The sequence below is a fragment of the Cryptomeria japonica genome, chromosome 9 (genome assembly GCF_030272615.1).
Source record: "Cryptomeria japonica chromosome 9, Sugi_1.0, whole genome shotgun sequence".
Lineage (NCBI taxonomy): Eukaryota > Viridiplantae > Streptophyta > Pinopsida > Cupressales > Cupressaceae > Cryptomeria > Cryptomeria japonica.
The window spans coordinates 700,318,127-700,333,612 of NC_081413.1; the positions used below are offsets into that span (position 1 = coordinate 700,318,127).

General features: G+C 38.5%; 1 protein-coding gene across 3 annotated transcripts in view; it reads left to right on the top strand.

Moving 5' to 3' along the window:
- The window catches only part of LOC131073936 (phosphatidylinositol:ceramide inositolphosphotransferase 1), a 32,959-nt gene extending 17,838 nt beyond the window's left edge, over positions 1 to 15,121 (top strand). For all 3 annotated transcript variants that reach the window (XM_059210891.1, XM_058010458.2, XM_059210892.1), the window contains 4 exons: positions 13,918 to 14,013; positions 14,134 to 14,183; positions 14,299 to 14,429; positions 14,649 to 15,121. In XM_059210891.1, the coding sequence (XP_059066874.1) occupies positions 13,918 to 14,013; positions 14,134 to 14,183; positions 14,299 to 14,429; positions 14,649 to 14,729 (358 nt within the window). In that variant the 3' untranslated portion in view covers positions 14,730 to 15,121. The remainder of the gene's footprint in view (positions 1 to 13,917; positions 14,014 to 14,133; positions 14,184 to 14,298; positions 14,430 to 14,648) is intronic.
- Positions 15,122 to 15,486: the final 365 nt, after the last annotated feature.

The following is a 15,486-nucleotide window of genomic DNA, read 5'->3' on the forward strand; positions in this document are numbered from 1 at the left end:
AGTGCTGAAGCAAAATCTTGAATCTATCAAGTTTATTGAATTGATATGTAGAGGAGGTCAAGTACCAAAGCAAAATTTTCAATCTATCAAGTTTGTTCACTAAAAAGATATGTAAACGTTGTTGTAGACCATTTGGCCAAGGTGTTAATCAAAATTCCATTATGGCTATACAAAGTTAAAGAGCAAGCTCATGGCCCAATTCGGAACCTTTGCTAGCCCTTTACCCCCTCTAACTCTTGACCTTAAGTATGTGTAGTAGAGTTATGTATAAGTTGTGCAGACACTATAAGCCAGGTTCATGGGAGGTAGTTGGGAAATAATTCAATAATTATATAGTAATGCAGCTTTTAGACATTATGGCATTTTCTAGACATGATGGTAGGTTCATTGGGGCATGGTATGGTAAATTAGGTTCATACGGAAGGTAGCAGTGTAGGGTTCAGTCATATTATATGCCAAGAGTAGTCCTAATTCAGCCATGGTAAGGTGGTGGTGAGAGTTATATGATTGTGTAGGTTTGATTTTATGACTTCTCTTTGGGTTATTGGTTGATATGGAGTAGCCATAAAAGGTGCACAGTGGAGTGCTGTTGGTGCATGTATTTGAACAAGTACCTACAATGCATCTTCCCATGCCAAGATATAATAGCGCTAGGTTTTGTCAAGGGAATCTTGGTAGATCATGTGTTTGGGTGTCATTCCAAGGCTGCTATATGTGGTGATTTCATAACGAGTTGTGGCTTCTGCAACTGTTCCTTCCAAATTAGTTGTTTGGTATGTCTACTTCTAATGTCGGTATGGAGGAAGGTCTAGATATAAAATCCATGGGAGTGGAAGGGGAAGGCTTTGCTTCCACCCCCTTCCATGTTCAGGTTTTGAGTTTCATTGGTGGACCTAAGTAACGAGGTTAGGATCTTGTGTGACTTTTGTGGAAATGTTGGATAATTCATAGAATTTGATATCTTGAAAATATATTGAAATATATTTTTAGTAGGGTTCTCAACATTTTCTTGAAAATATCACGACTTTTTCAAAATATCTTTGACCATAATCTTCACCAATATAAATTATTGGTGATGTCATTGGTAATATCATAGTAAATTAGTTTTTTTCCTATATAAGCATCAGACCTTCAAGTTTTTGGTCATTCTACTGTAGAACTTCAATAAATGGGTTTGATACAAGGTTGCATGGGTACGGGGGTACTCGGAGACGTTGGAGACCGGTACCGATACCGGTACGCCTATTTTTTCAAAATAGGAGACGGGGGTACTTGGAGACGCCAATTTTTTAAAAAATACAAATTAATAATTTATAGAAAATCTAAAAATATAATGACGTTGAACTTTCAAAACAAGAATTAACATTCACTTTGAAGTTTAAGTACACAAATGTGAAATGAGTCAAATCAAAATGCCATAAAAATGTCTGAAAATGGGTCTCACGTCGGTGGTTTTTGCTTCTGCCCATGCATCGCGACAAACTTTTTGACTTTTGCGTGTTATATTTAGGGTGGAGATGGCAGGGTTCATTGACGTGGAGTCTCCTATGTGTAGAGACGTCTCCTGACGGGTCTCCGGTACGGGAGACACGTACCAGTCTCCGGTACGCGTTCTAGGGGGTTGGGTACGGGTACCCATGCAACACAGGTTTGATACCTTGAAATATGAATGATGTAAGTAGCTGTTAAGATTTCCAGCTGCTATTATTGAATATTAGTTAGATCTATTACCAAGGGATAACAGTAATTATTGCTGTTTGTATTTCAAAGATGGATGTGGTTATCTATAGTTGTGAAGACCTCTGGTATTATTGGGTCTGAAAACCTTGTGAAAAGGGACATGACTGTCGTTATTGTGATTAGCGGCTGACTGTTGCCTTCAATAACAGTAAAATTGCTGTCATTAACTCCCGGTCATTTCTACTTATCAATAGGAAATTGTTGTATTATAGTGGTAAATGTTTGGGAATCTTCATTGTTACAGATCAGCTGTTAATAATGTCGTACCTGGGAAGTTTCCTTTTATGATTTGTAATCTTCTTATGGTCACTGATCAATAGCATTTTGTCATTATTGACCTATACGTTCTTGACTAGAATGGTGCTTAGTAGTATCCTTATTAGTACCATGGTCAACTAATATGGGCATCAATACTTCTGTTAACAATAACATTATAGGAAATATTGCTAGTCAAAGTGATTTATATGAAATGTTGTAAAGACCGGACATTGCTTTCCTGAAATGCTAGGCATGCACGTTACTACTGCTATAAACTTGACTCACAAACTCAGCCGAGTCTTATATTGGAGACTCTAAGTCTGCAAAACTTTTTCTTCTTTTTCTTCCAGCAAACTGCTTTTGTTGTTACCGTTTGCCCTTTCCCTTCATTTTAGAACACAGAAGCATGGTGGTCATTCTCGTGGTGTTTGAAACACTTGAAGTTGATATGGCTCAAGTCTTTCTTCCCTTGTCAGAAGATTTTCAATTCTTCCTTCCATCCTCACCTTTTCAAGTCCTTTCCTCATCTTCCTGAAGAGGGCTTGTTTTTTATTCTCTTCCACTCTTGCTGAAACAGTTTCTAGTTTGTTCTCAAATTGGATAAAATCATCTGAAAGCTTTTCAAAAGTGGGAAGCTTCTTGTGAGTGCAAACACCTTGAACAAATGGGTCCCAGTTTGAGGTCTTTTAGGGCTAATGGCACCAACTCATCATCATCCACCTTCATTGTTATTGCAACAAGTTTTTCCTAAAGTTTATTGATCTTCATAAGTTAAGTGGCTTTGCGTTTTTATCACTCATGCATGTGGCACTAAGCTTTTCTCTAGCAACTTTTGTGGGAAATATTCATACTTTGATATGAAGTGGTGAACATATTGTACATTTCCTTTGCTCTTGTTTTCTCTATGATGTGAGGAATCAAACAGTTATCCATTGACTTTAGGATGACTCTCTTCGCCTTGGCCAACTTTTGTTATGTTCAGCCAGCTAAATAGGATCCGCAGGAGTTACAACTTTAGTTCCAGAAAAAGCCAAATATCAACTTCTTCCCATAGCATTTGCAATCTACATATCCAAGGTCAAGGTGTAAAGTTGGAAATGCCCTCTAGGCAGTCACACTCTCTGAGACCTATACTAGTCATGACTGCAGCTTCTTAAACATGTTCAAACCAGTCGGATCAGTGAGGAATAATTCAGATCAGCAGCCTATGACTGGTGTAGATTAACAATCCAATCTTTACAAGTACAAGTGTGTGGTTTTGTTCTACAGAAGTAAGTTCAATTTTTGAAAGGTAGATTTGAAAGGAAAATTTATATTATATTAAGTGTTGTGGTTGGAATGCATATGTAGTTGTGAAGTACAAGTGTGTGGTTTTGTTCTACAGAGGTAAGTTTAATTTTTGAAAGGTAGATTTGAAAGGAAAATTTATATTAGATTAACATGTACAACCTCCCACAGGTCCATATTGCTTCAATCATCGAGGCAAGGGAATCACACTTGCTGAAATATTTTGACAACTTCTCATAGGTAGCAACACACTCCCTACACAGATTTGGAAGATTTCAAATATCTTGCTTTGTTACCATGTTAAATTTACAGACCATGATTAGCAGATCCTGAACTTAGAGGATACCCTAATTTTAAAGTAAAACTTAAATCAAAACAACAGACTTGAGTATGATAACTTGCAAGCATAGCTGAAGCCTGAAACTATGAACAGCAGCAACTCAAAAATCTATTTTCTATTAAAATGAAATGAATTACACTGCATTTGAAACTGTTCACCCCTCAATTTTTTTGCCAGGCTCTCACTTATGCACCTCAGTTTTCTTTTATAGAATAAGAGAAGCTTCCAGGCTTTATAAACACCTATCTCAGTGGAGTGCCAAGTTTTAGGAAAAGAAGCATTGTTGTACAAAAACTAAAGCAGCAAGTGAATGAAGTAGATGATAGCACATTGTTCGAGGAATACAAACACTAGCTAATCTTTAGAATCCTTTTGAATATAAGAATAGCAATTTCATGCTAAATAAAAGACTCATGCTCAGCTAAGTATAGAAGAAAAATACATAAAAAACCAAAGTTGCTGATTTCTGTGCCCTGCTGAAGGAGAACAATCAATAATGTTCAGAAAGTTAACAAATGTAATAACCATCAAATAATAATTTGGATGTAATTCTGTTAATAAAGCCATAAGTGACATTATGTCTCTCTTAAAAAATCCTGAAATTACGGCTTTTGTGAATAGGTTTTCTTGTTTGGGTGACGGAAACCAACTTGATACAGGCTTAAATGGTGTAATCTGGAATGTTAATCCTTCTATTGGAGAAGAGTGATGAAAAATCCCTTACAACTGTTAATGAGTCAAGAGGCTGAAAGAGGCCTCAATTGCAAGCCATTCAAAATCTAAGAGCCATGCGAAGGTAGGGCATTCATTTAGGGATGCTGTCATGAAGGGGGAAAACCCGAAAAAGTATGCCACCAGTATCCATGGCTGCAACTCGCTAAAATCTGAGACTTTTACCAATGTTTCAGGCTGTACGTATGCATATTGTGCTCATGTAAGGGTAGATTTGGCATTGTGTTGTGACCATTTCACACATCGCCCCATCGCAAATGGGGACCCCCTCTTTTTGCTTGTTTTTCGCTCGTTTTCGCTTTTGTTTTTAGGGTTTTGTTAGTCAGTTAGTAGTCTGGATTTAGGGCTAAGCCTTAGGGTTTTAAATTTTGCCTTTTCAAGCCAAAATCCAGTCGTTTTGAGAGTGCTTTTGAGTTTCCTTTTCTAGAATGCAAATTTTGAATGAAATGAATTCGCCAGAATGGTCTAATTTTCAATTGGAATGTTCATGCAGAGCTTAAACTTGTCTAAGTGTTGACCGTCAAATATGAATTTTTGTCTGATTGAATATTTTGACCAAATTTTGACTTTTTTGAAGTTTGATCCTGGGCATTGGAATTGATTTGTTTTCGCCTTGTGAAGTGATAAAATGTGTAAAATCATGTTATTTTGGCCTGTAGGAGCAAAATCGCTCCTGTCCCTCAGTGAAGGACGGGAGCTCAATTTCAAATATCTCATCATCCTTGCAGAGCCCAGACAAATTTTACGTTTGAAGTGATGAAGAACGACAAGATCTTTCCATTGAATATAAATTGAAGATTTTCATGAGCACAGAAATGCCTCCAGGAAGAAAATCGCTCCTGTCCCTCAGTGAAGGACCGGAGCTACGAATCAAATTTCACCTCGTCCTTGCAAGATTTTAATGACTTAGCAATTTGAGGACGTTCAAGGGAAGATGCTTTGCCAAATGAATATAAATTGAGATGCAAAAACGAAGGAAAATGACCTATGTTGACTAAATCGCTCCTGTTCCTCTCCAAAGGACCAGAGCGAAGTACCTTGTAGCTCTCGTCCCTCTCCCAGGGACCAGAGCAATTTCCTTCATTTTGCAAAATCCAGACAAGGGTCAAGGCAAGTTTACGTTCAAAAACGAAGGAGAACATGAGACGAATGCATTGAATATAAATTGAAGATTTTTGGGACGTCCATACCAGTGTTAAATGCCTAGTTCGCTCCTGTCCCTCAGGAAGGGACCAGAGCGATTTTTGATATAATTGCTTTTCTTGCAAAGTTACAAATAATGTAAAGGCATGGGTGGATAGAGTGAAGAAGGACGACTCCGTTGAATATAAACTTGGAACCTGGCAAAGTAAGATAAAGGCCACAAAGGGAGGATCGCTCCTGTCCCTCTCCAAGGGACCAGGGCGATACAATGGTGATGATACGTCCCTCCAAAGTTCAAGGTCGTCCCTCCAAGGTTCAAGGCCGATCCAAGTCAAGACGAAGGGTGGCGAAGACATCTCAAGGCATTTCCATCAAGCGCAACGTTGCAAAGGTCATCACATGGAAGGATTTGCGCTCTATAACCCAGATCGCTCCTGTCCTTTGGGAAAGGACCAGAGCGATATCTACATAATGGCGTAAATTTCAAAAGGCAAACAAGTTTCAAGTTACCAAGAGGGTCGAAAGGACATCATTCCACGCAATGAAGATAATTGCAAGTTGGTAAAAACAAGAACAAGCACATAATAATGAACTTCGCTCCTGTCCCTCAGGAAGGGACCAGAGCGATATTAGATGTATTGATCATTTCATGCAAAATTCACGTAAGGACAATATATTGCAATGTTCTGGAGGGTCCATGGTATGACAACAAGGTGATAAACAAGAGTTTTGAACGTCCAAACATCGCCAAATGGTGTAAAGGCCCCACATCGCTCCTGTCCTTTGGACAAGGACCAGGGCGATCCTATCAAAACACTCACGTTCCTTCAAGGATCAAGGAGAAATGAGGTTAGGAAATGCGAAGGACGACGTTTGAAGGACATTGCAAAGGAGATCGAAGTTTAAAAGTCGCCAAGATCAAGGAGAAATAATGGATCGCTCCTGTCCCTCTCCAAGGGACAAGGGCGATGGTCCCTTTAATGCATCCAAACACATAATAAAAGCAAATGGGAATAAGCGCAAAAGAACACAAGCATTGATATTTCGAAGGTCAAAGATACAAGATGAACATGAAGACATGGAGATCGCTCCTGTCCCTCTCCAAGGGACAAGGGCGATGTTAGACAAAGCGCATGATATTCTTTTAAAATCAAGGACGCACAGGGTTTTAAATGACATTCAAAAGATGATGCAAGGAAAGGATCGTACCAAAATGGAGAATTTCAAGCAAAAACATGGAGATCGCTCCTGTCCCTCTCCAAGGGACCAGGGCGATAATGATCATGAGATGCATTGGCTCGCACAAGAAAGGCATTCAAATTCGAAAGGACCACCAGATGATCAATTTGGGACGTGGAAATGAAGGAGTTGAACGTTAAAAACGCAAGAATCTAGACCAAAATCATGGATCGCTCCTGTCCCTCTCCAAGGGACCAGAGCGATGAGGTACGTCCTTTTATTTTCATATCTTTGGTGCCAAATTAAACAATTCGAATTTCATTAAATGCTAAATCGATTTAAAAATTGAAAATCTTATTTTTTATTGGCATTTAATATGGCGTTAAACACTTATTAATTATTTTTGCCTTTATTTAAAATCGAAATCCTCAATTAAAAAAACGCAAGGCATTAAATAATTAATTAATTAATTAATAAAAAATCGATTTGAGCGCTCATATGTGGAGGTCGGCCTTGTCATTTTATTGCAAATCATTCAAAAAATGGTTTTATTTTTTTTATTAAGTCGGCCTAAGGGGTAAAGGATGCAAGCGCTATATAAGGGGGGTAAAAGTTATCATTTCTACATCATTATTTTACCTTCTCTACATGCGAATTAAGGGAGGCGAATATAGTGCGAAGGGTGTTCAAGGGTGGTGCGAGTTTCATTCATCCAAGGGTGGCGCGCTTAGACATTCCCAAGGTGGTGCGAGGCGTGCGAAGTGTGTTTGAAGAGGTGTGAATTCCATCCAAGGTGGCGTAAGCAATCAAGGGGTGGTGCAAATTTGAAGACCACACCAAGTGCGAGCTTGAGGATACACTAAGGGGAACTTGCTAAAGACTTGGAGATTTGTTAAGTGCGAATTTGAAGATCCATTTGAGACCACGTCCAAGGCGATAAGTGAAGATCACATTCTAGACGAAGGGTGGCGAAGTCAATTTTGAGGGGATCATATTGAAGACTATCTTTATACCTCAATTTTGCCTAGGCAAATTTTGTTTTTGCATTCTAGAGTTAGCTCTCTATCGAGGTATGGCGATTTAATTGTTATTGCTTTATTCCTTTATTGTCATATTTCAAATTTTGAAATTTTGAATCTTGAATTTCTCTTGGCTCAGTCGTTGTATTTTAGGAAATGATAACTCTAGAGACTTATCATGAGGTTTCCTAAAATTTATCTCTCTTATTTACGTTATTTATTGCAAAAATCTATTTCTTATAATAAAATGTTGTGTAGGTATGGCGACCCCAAAGGCGGGAGCATCCACCAGTCGCTCGGCTCTCATGAAAGAAGATCAGAAGACTGAAGAAGTGGAGACCAAGATCGTGTCCAAGTGGAGCAACATTGGAGATACAAACTTGGGGAACTTTAGCACGAAGAAGTTCCGAGAGGTCCCTTACATCGGCAAGCCATCACCTGTCGCCCGGAGAATAATAGAAAGTGGCATCATTAAGGCGGCCGGTTTTCCTCCAGCCATTCAATGTCACGAGTTGATGATCGAGTGTGCCCGTCATTACAATCCACAGTCCAGGACAATTGTGTCCAATGAGGGAAACATTTTGGCGTACCTTTCAGAGGAAGCCATAAGTGAAGCCTTCCATCTTCCAGAGCACAGGGACATGATATACAAGAGCATTGAAGGAGCCAGATCAGTGTACGATGATGATCCAGATGCTTGCCTAAGCATAATCAACAAGAACTGGCTACTTAAGAGTCGTCCCCGTCTGAGCAAAGTACCGAACACACCACACAGGATTGATTTCCAGGAGGAGTACAGAGATTTAATTACCATGCTCAACAGAGTTACTGGGGCACCTCATGCCTTCTATTTTGAGAAATGGATGTTTTACTTCATCCAGGTGATTGTTCAAGGAAAGGGTACAATACATTGGGCTAGGATAATTAGCCATTGCTTAGACGTACAGTTGAGAAGACTCAGGGCTACTAAGTCCTTCCACATGAGTTCATACGTCATCTATGCCTTAATCAGGAGCGTTGAGTACGCAGGACTACCTCACAAAGGAGTGATTGGAAGAGGACCCGGCGAGGTCAGAGTTTGTGAATCCTATACCTACTTGCATCATCCACCAGGGAAGAACTACAAGTTAATCAATGATACTTTCACGATGAACATCACAAGGACGCTGCAAGGAGGGATTCACAACAGATTATCTCAGGATGCCCAGGAATTCATCAAGAGGTACGGTGCTTGGTTCATTCAGTTTCCCAAGTTCACTTACATTAGAGTGTATGGATGTCCTTTACCTCCATACATGTTGCCGAGGTACCCGACAGACAGAATTGTGTTACTTGAAGTAACAAGGCAGTTAGCAGCATATGTGAAGGCATTCAGACACAGACATCAGAATGGGGTTCAGGTACCTATTATTTTGGGTAATTCAGTTGAGGTATGTCCCAATGTCTCAGCCATGGATGACGCAGAGAGGGAGTTAGCCTTGTATCCTTTTTCATCTTTTGCTTGGAGGAATAGTTTTGATCCACATGGACATTTAGAGGAGACGGTCGGTAGAAGATTTAGACATGAGTACCAGATTGAAGATTTTATGATGAATCTCCTAGATGATCTCGAAGTGAAACGAAAGATACATTCTAGATTGCCTTTGGATTTCATCAGGAAATGTAAGATTTACAGAGTAGCCGACCAAGCTCAGGACAATGGCAGGCACATCCAATCTTCATATGATAGAGAAAGCAAAACAATAAGTTTGAATTGGAATGAGCCCGAGGCCGTGGATTTAGATGATTTGATGGCACCACTCTTGTCTTGTACTCGCAGATGGGTAGACGTTCAACATCAGAAGTTGAGAGAACAAGGCATAGCCATGTCTTTTACTTTGGAAGAAAAGCCAGCCGAAGGTGGAGCCAGTGTTAGTGAAGGCAATCCTAATCCTAGGAATTCAGGTGAAGGTAACCTTCGATGTGCCAGTGAGGGCAATCTCCATTCGAGAGGTTCAAAGAGAAAGGAAAGATCAGAAAAGAAAGAGCCTTCCAAGAAAAAGCAAGGTGCCAACAAAGATCAAACACCAGGTATTTCTTCCAGGCCAGAGGATAGAACAGTTCGAGTGGAAGAATCCATGGAATCGATGGTACAGAATGACAGACAGGAAGAAGAACAGGCACAGCATGTTTCATCCGATGGATCTCTCCAAGACTATGATTTAGATAATGATAACGAAGTAACATCTCCTCCCAGACAAGAAGAAATAGTACATAAAGAAATTCAAGTTCAAGAGACAAGATCAAATATCCCAGATTGGTTGAAGGAAAGATTGACTAAGGTGATCGTAATTGAGGACGAGGACAGTGCAATTGATTTAGAGAGCCTCGTGGGACGCTCACATATGACAACAGAGAAGAAGAAGGCTACAAAGATGTCCAAGATGATTCGAGATGAGACTGGATCTAGAAAACTGCAGATAGCTACACCGGCATCAGACAAATATGAGGGTGAGATCCTAGCAGAAGACTATCATATACAGACTATTGAGTTAGGACCATCCACAGCAGAGCAGACTTTAGATGATGCCACCGACACATTTGAGGCATTGAAGGACAAATTTAGAGAAGAAGTAGAAAAGAATAGAAAGCTTGAGAAAGAGGTCGGTGCATGGAGGACATATTTCAGTCACATCAATGAACCTTTGGGACGTCAGGATCCAGTTAGATCACCATTGCAGGCATTGCCCCTTCAATCAATCAATGAAGCAGAAAGATTCAGGAATATGGTCCAGCGTACATGTAGTTGGATGGATAGATCTCACACGGTGGCCATTGAGTTTGTTACAAGGATGTCGAAGATCACCCATCAGGCTATCCAAGTTCTTGAGATTATTCACAGATTGATGGCAACAGTAGCTGCATTTGCCTATACCAAGGACGTTGTCATCCCTGTCTTGAAAGTTATAAGACATACATCCAGAAGAATTCTAGCACAAGAGAAGATCTTAGAAGGTGATTCTCACAGTTTGTTTCAGTGGTCAACCTTACTCCATATAAAGAGTGTTCTCTTTGAGGACATCAGTGTTAGATGTGGTCAAGTTGAGGAGGTGATCAATCCAATCCAGGACAGAGTATTTGAGGTACTTCGTACCATTCTTGGCAGAAGGATCGAGGTCGAGACAGATGTGGATTTACAAGAATTTGAAGATAGAATCAAGATCATTTTTCGCAAGGACGCAGATGTTACAGATGAGCAATATGATCAGATGTATGCTACCATGCTCCTGATTGATAGAACGAAGGAACTTGAACCTACTTGGGACACAGCTCTTCTAGATGCATTTGATCAGGTTATCAACTTAGAAGAGAGTATCAAGAATCTTCCCGAGATTCCAAGCACAGAAATCGAAGGAATTGTGACAAAATTCATTGCATATGCTAAGAAAGAGAATTGGAAAGGGAATAAGATTCTAGATGAAAGGTTGTTACAGATGACATGACATCTTATTTCTCATTGGTTGATACCTCCTAGATTTTTGTGCCAAATTTAATATTTGGCTATGTATTTAATATTGTTCAGTAAAAAGGAGGTCATTTGTAACAAACCCTAATTAGGGTTTAGGTGTCATGATCTTGTCCATTGATTTACTTTCAATCTGGACCTTTCATTGTAATTGGGGATGCTATTTATACCCCCATTTTTTTCATTTCATTAGAGTTCAGAAAATAGAGAATAGAGTTAAGAGTGAAATAGAGAGATTAGAGTTGTAAGCAATTTTATTTTGTAGCAAGATTGAGTCTTGAAGAGAGAAATTCAAGCAATTGTTGTATATGATGACTTGGAAATCAATAAAATATTGAAGTTATGGTGTTTTGTTGCAAATTTCATAAGTTATCTTCATGGTTGTTGGATGTACTTGAATCACGCTCAATCGAAGTAGTTTGTTAATTTGAAAGGCTAAGTGTGAGATTTGATATTTGGTAGGATTCGCAATCCAAACCACTAGCTTCTTGCTGATTGTAGGAACGCCTTGCGTGGTCGACTGGAAAACGTTTTGAGTCCTTAACCTTCAAGCATTTTCGCATCTAGGATATGTACCTTCGTAGTAGTGTCCTTGGTCTTTGATGCATTGAATACCATTATATTACCTTAGAAGATCGCACTAATTTCAATTGAGTTGTTACCTTATGGCAAAATTGAAGTTAGTTGAGTCTTGCCAAATCTCATCCATGCTAAGTCATTCATAGGGTTAGATTAGACTTCCTTAAACCCTGTCTTTTTTTCATTTTTTTTTGAAAGTTCCTTTAGATTAGTAAAATCTTCGAGCTTTTGAATCCGTAAGACGCCTTGAAGGAAACAGCAAATCACATCATACCACTAAAAAAGCTCGTCCACACGTGGAGACCCCACTAAAAGAACCTTGGAGTCTATCTAACTGATCCTTTTTGCAGATCTTCAGCAGTTAGAGACTATTTTCTCAAGAGAGGATAAGATGCCTGTCGGTATTTTATTCTGTGTATGATTGTGTACAAAATACACGTCAACACATTGTCATGGACTTATTCAATGTGTGATTAAAAAAGATCAATATAGAGGAATTTTGAGCCTCTCCAATGTGCTAATAATTCTCCTGCACTGGATATTAGAGATGCTGTTAGAAGTGAAGTGACTGAAAGAGAAGAATTTTATGCTGTTAAGGGTTGATTGGTAGATTCAATCATTTTCACCTGGTCTTCCATACCTACACAAATGGATGACTGAAACTTGTGGCCCATTATGGAAGGTAACCTTGCAATTTATCCTTGTGCTTGTGGATTTTTTTTAGTGGTTTTCGACAATTTGAAGGATTGGAATACAATTCTCTGAAAATATCTCTAGATCTGGGGCCAACATGTGCTCATGCTCTACTTTTAATCCGTCTATCAAATCATTCACTGTCATGTGGGTATGAGTTCATCTCCCAAATCTTCTGCTTCAGTTCTGGTTTGATTCATATCTTGAAGCCATTGGCATTTCATTGGGCAGATTCTTGGTGATACTTACAAACACTTATATTTACAGTCACAACCTTTACCCACATTTAGTTTCATCTCAAAAAATTTAATGCTGACATTATTTTAGAAGTTGTTGATCGTAGTTGGTCTGAGCCTTTGAATTATGAGGGATTGCCATTTTGGTTCTATATGTGTTATGATGTAGGCCACATTGCTGCAGATTGCCATAGTGCCAAGTACAAATTGGATAGACAGTCTCTGTGGTGGAAAGTCTTCCCTATCACCATACTGTTTAAGTTCCCTCAGTAGAATCACAGTCCTCATCTAATTTCAGTAACGGCTTGCTTGTGCCACAAAAAAAATAGGTAATTTACAGGAGCCTTCATTTCTCCCTCGTGGAAGGAAGTATCGGCAATACAAGATTATGTCTCAGTTAGTGCATCTCAGCCTTCTTTAGACACTCTTGATAATGGGAGTGCCAATGTTTCAGGCGTTCAGCAATAAAAGATTCTGTGATGGTAAATGGGTCTTAGTCTTCCTTAGCTGCTCTTGTTGATGAGAGAGCCAATGTAACTTCTCATAATATGCATTTTCAGTCCCATGTCAAAAAGGTGAAAATGTTTCAAAATTGGACCAGGAAGATGCATAATGAGATGTTTCCTATGAAGTTTTTGCAGCTTTTTGTTAAGTTGTAATGCTCCCCTATTTATGTGTCTGATGTACAATTTCTCATTTATGATTTTTAATAATGAAAGGGAGTGTTCCCGTTGTCTGCAATTTGCTGATTAAAAAAAAAAATAGTTTGTGCCTGAATGTTCTATATCATATGTTGTGGCTTTCCTATGTTTGTGGAGCAATGCCAATGAACCATTTTTTTAACATGTGCAAACCGCAAACGCTACATTCTCATTTCAGGCATTTATGTTGTGTATAAATTTGTTTGTTAAAGCAATTGCTAGAGGACATTTTAAATCTAAAGGAAAAGAGTTGGTCAGAACTTAAGTCATGTCTTTTTGATGGGACTTGTTCTGTATAGTACTTTTATTTAAGTTCTAGTTTTGAAAGTCATCTGATAGTGTTTTTTCTGTTTGTGTCCCTCAAAAGAACCATTGCTTTAGTTTCTGAATAATCTGATGAGTATTGGACACACTCAAGTGGTGGTTCTTCTTCCCTAGTTAAGTATATAACATGGCAACCATCAAACGTTACTTTGATGCTAAAAGCCTCGTTTACGTTTCACAGGTGGATCAAACAGATAGCTTGGTTAATGGCCGTTATACTCAGCCTTCTGATTATAGCTTCTCGCAAGCACTACACTGTTGATGTTGTTGTTGCATGGTAAGATGAATTTTCCCTGATAAATTTCATTATTGTAAATGTCTTGTGCCGATATTTCTTTCCTAAATTCAAGTTTAATTCATTTTTGACATTGTTATTTTTCTTGTTTGGGATATGTAGGTACACTGTTAATCTGGTGGTCTACTTTGTTGATCGGCAGTTGCCAGAAGGTTTATATTCCTTATTGCTTTCTTTGATTCTTGGGTTTGTCGAGATAGATTTTTAAACTTGTTTAAAATAAATTTAATCAAAAACTTAAACTGAGCATATCTTTCATATTTGCAGAAGGGATGGAACGTTCTGGCCCTGGTGGTACACTACCCTTAATATCGATAAATGGCAGAGACAAAGATAGCAGAACCAAAGAAGAACACCATAAGCTCATGAATGGAAATTCTGGGGATTCACCTGATAGGGTATGTGAGTGGTGTATTTGGTTGTTTTAAAATCAATTTCTTGTTGTGATCTGTTTTGTAATTTCATGATCATCTTTCTGTTGGTAATTGTTTTAGAACAGTCAATTTTATGATCTCCCAAGTTACTGTGTAATGTACCCTAGTAAAAGAGATTGTGATTTCATCAGTCCGGTTTTTAAAAATTTTTATGAATATTTTTTTGCAACATGCCAATTACAGAGGCAGAGATCCCAGGTGAATGGGAAGTTCCTTGAAGATGGAAGTCCCATTGTTTCTGAAATCATTGTGAATGGGACTTGAGTAGTGTATGTGACATGCCGTATTGAAGCTTGGGAAAGTGCTAAAGGAGCTGTGGATGCAAATTTCCATGTGACAGGCTGATAACTTTCACCCTTCAATCACCAGAGTAGCGGGAGACAAGACGTACTGCATATTCTGAAATGTTAATTTCTTGGAGACAGAAAGTTTCCTTGTTAACGATGCATATCTTTGGCCTCAGAATGAGTTCAGGCCTTATTTGTATGATGTATTTCATTCTGCAACTGGGTTTTTGGTGTTCATTATTTCTTTTCTCCCTTGTTTTTTATACATTATTTTATGTAAAATGCATTTTTTGAGCAAAGGTTAGCATTGCTTAAATGCATGTTCTTCACAGATAGGCAATGATTATTTATAGTGTTGTTGAAGTTCTATCTTTTAACTGTTAGATCTTTGTATTAACGAATAGTAATTTTTATTTTTGCTCTGTTTTTTTGTCATTTTAATTAGGGTGTAATTACTTGAGCTTTACGGAAAGTGTTTTTGTTTTTGCTCTTCAGATTTTTGATGAGTAAAATTCTTATATTACTTTGTATTTTCAATTAGGGGTGATTACGTCGACTTTTGATTATTGTCTATTCCAGCATTAATTTTTACCAAAATGGCAATATGAAGTGAATAAATTGAGGTAATGTAGGTCAGATTGCATGGTACGATACATATTGCCAGATATGACTAACCATCATACTTAAAAGTGCGTTGAACATAATTTATCTAAAACTGAGTGAACGAAGACACC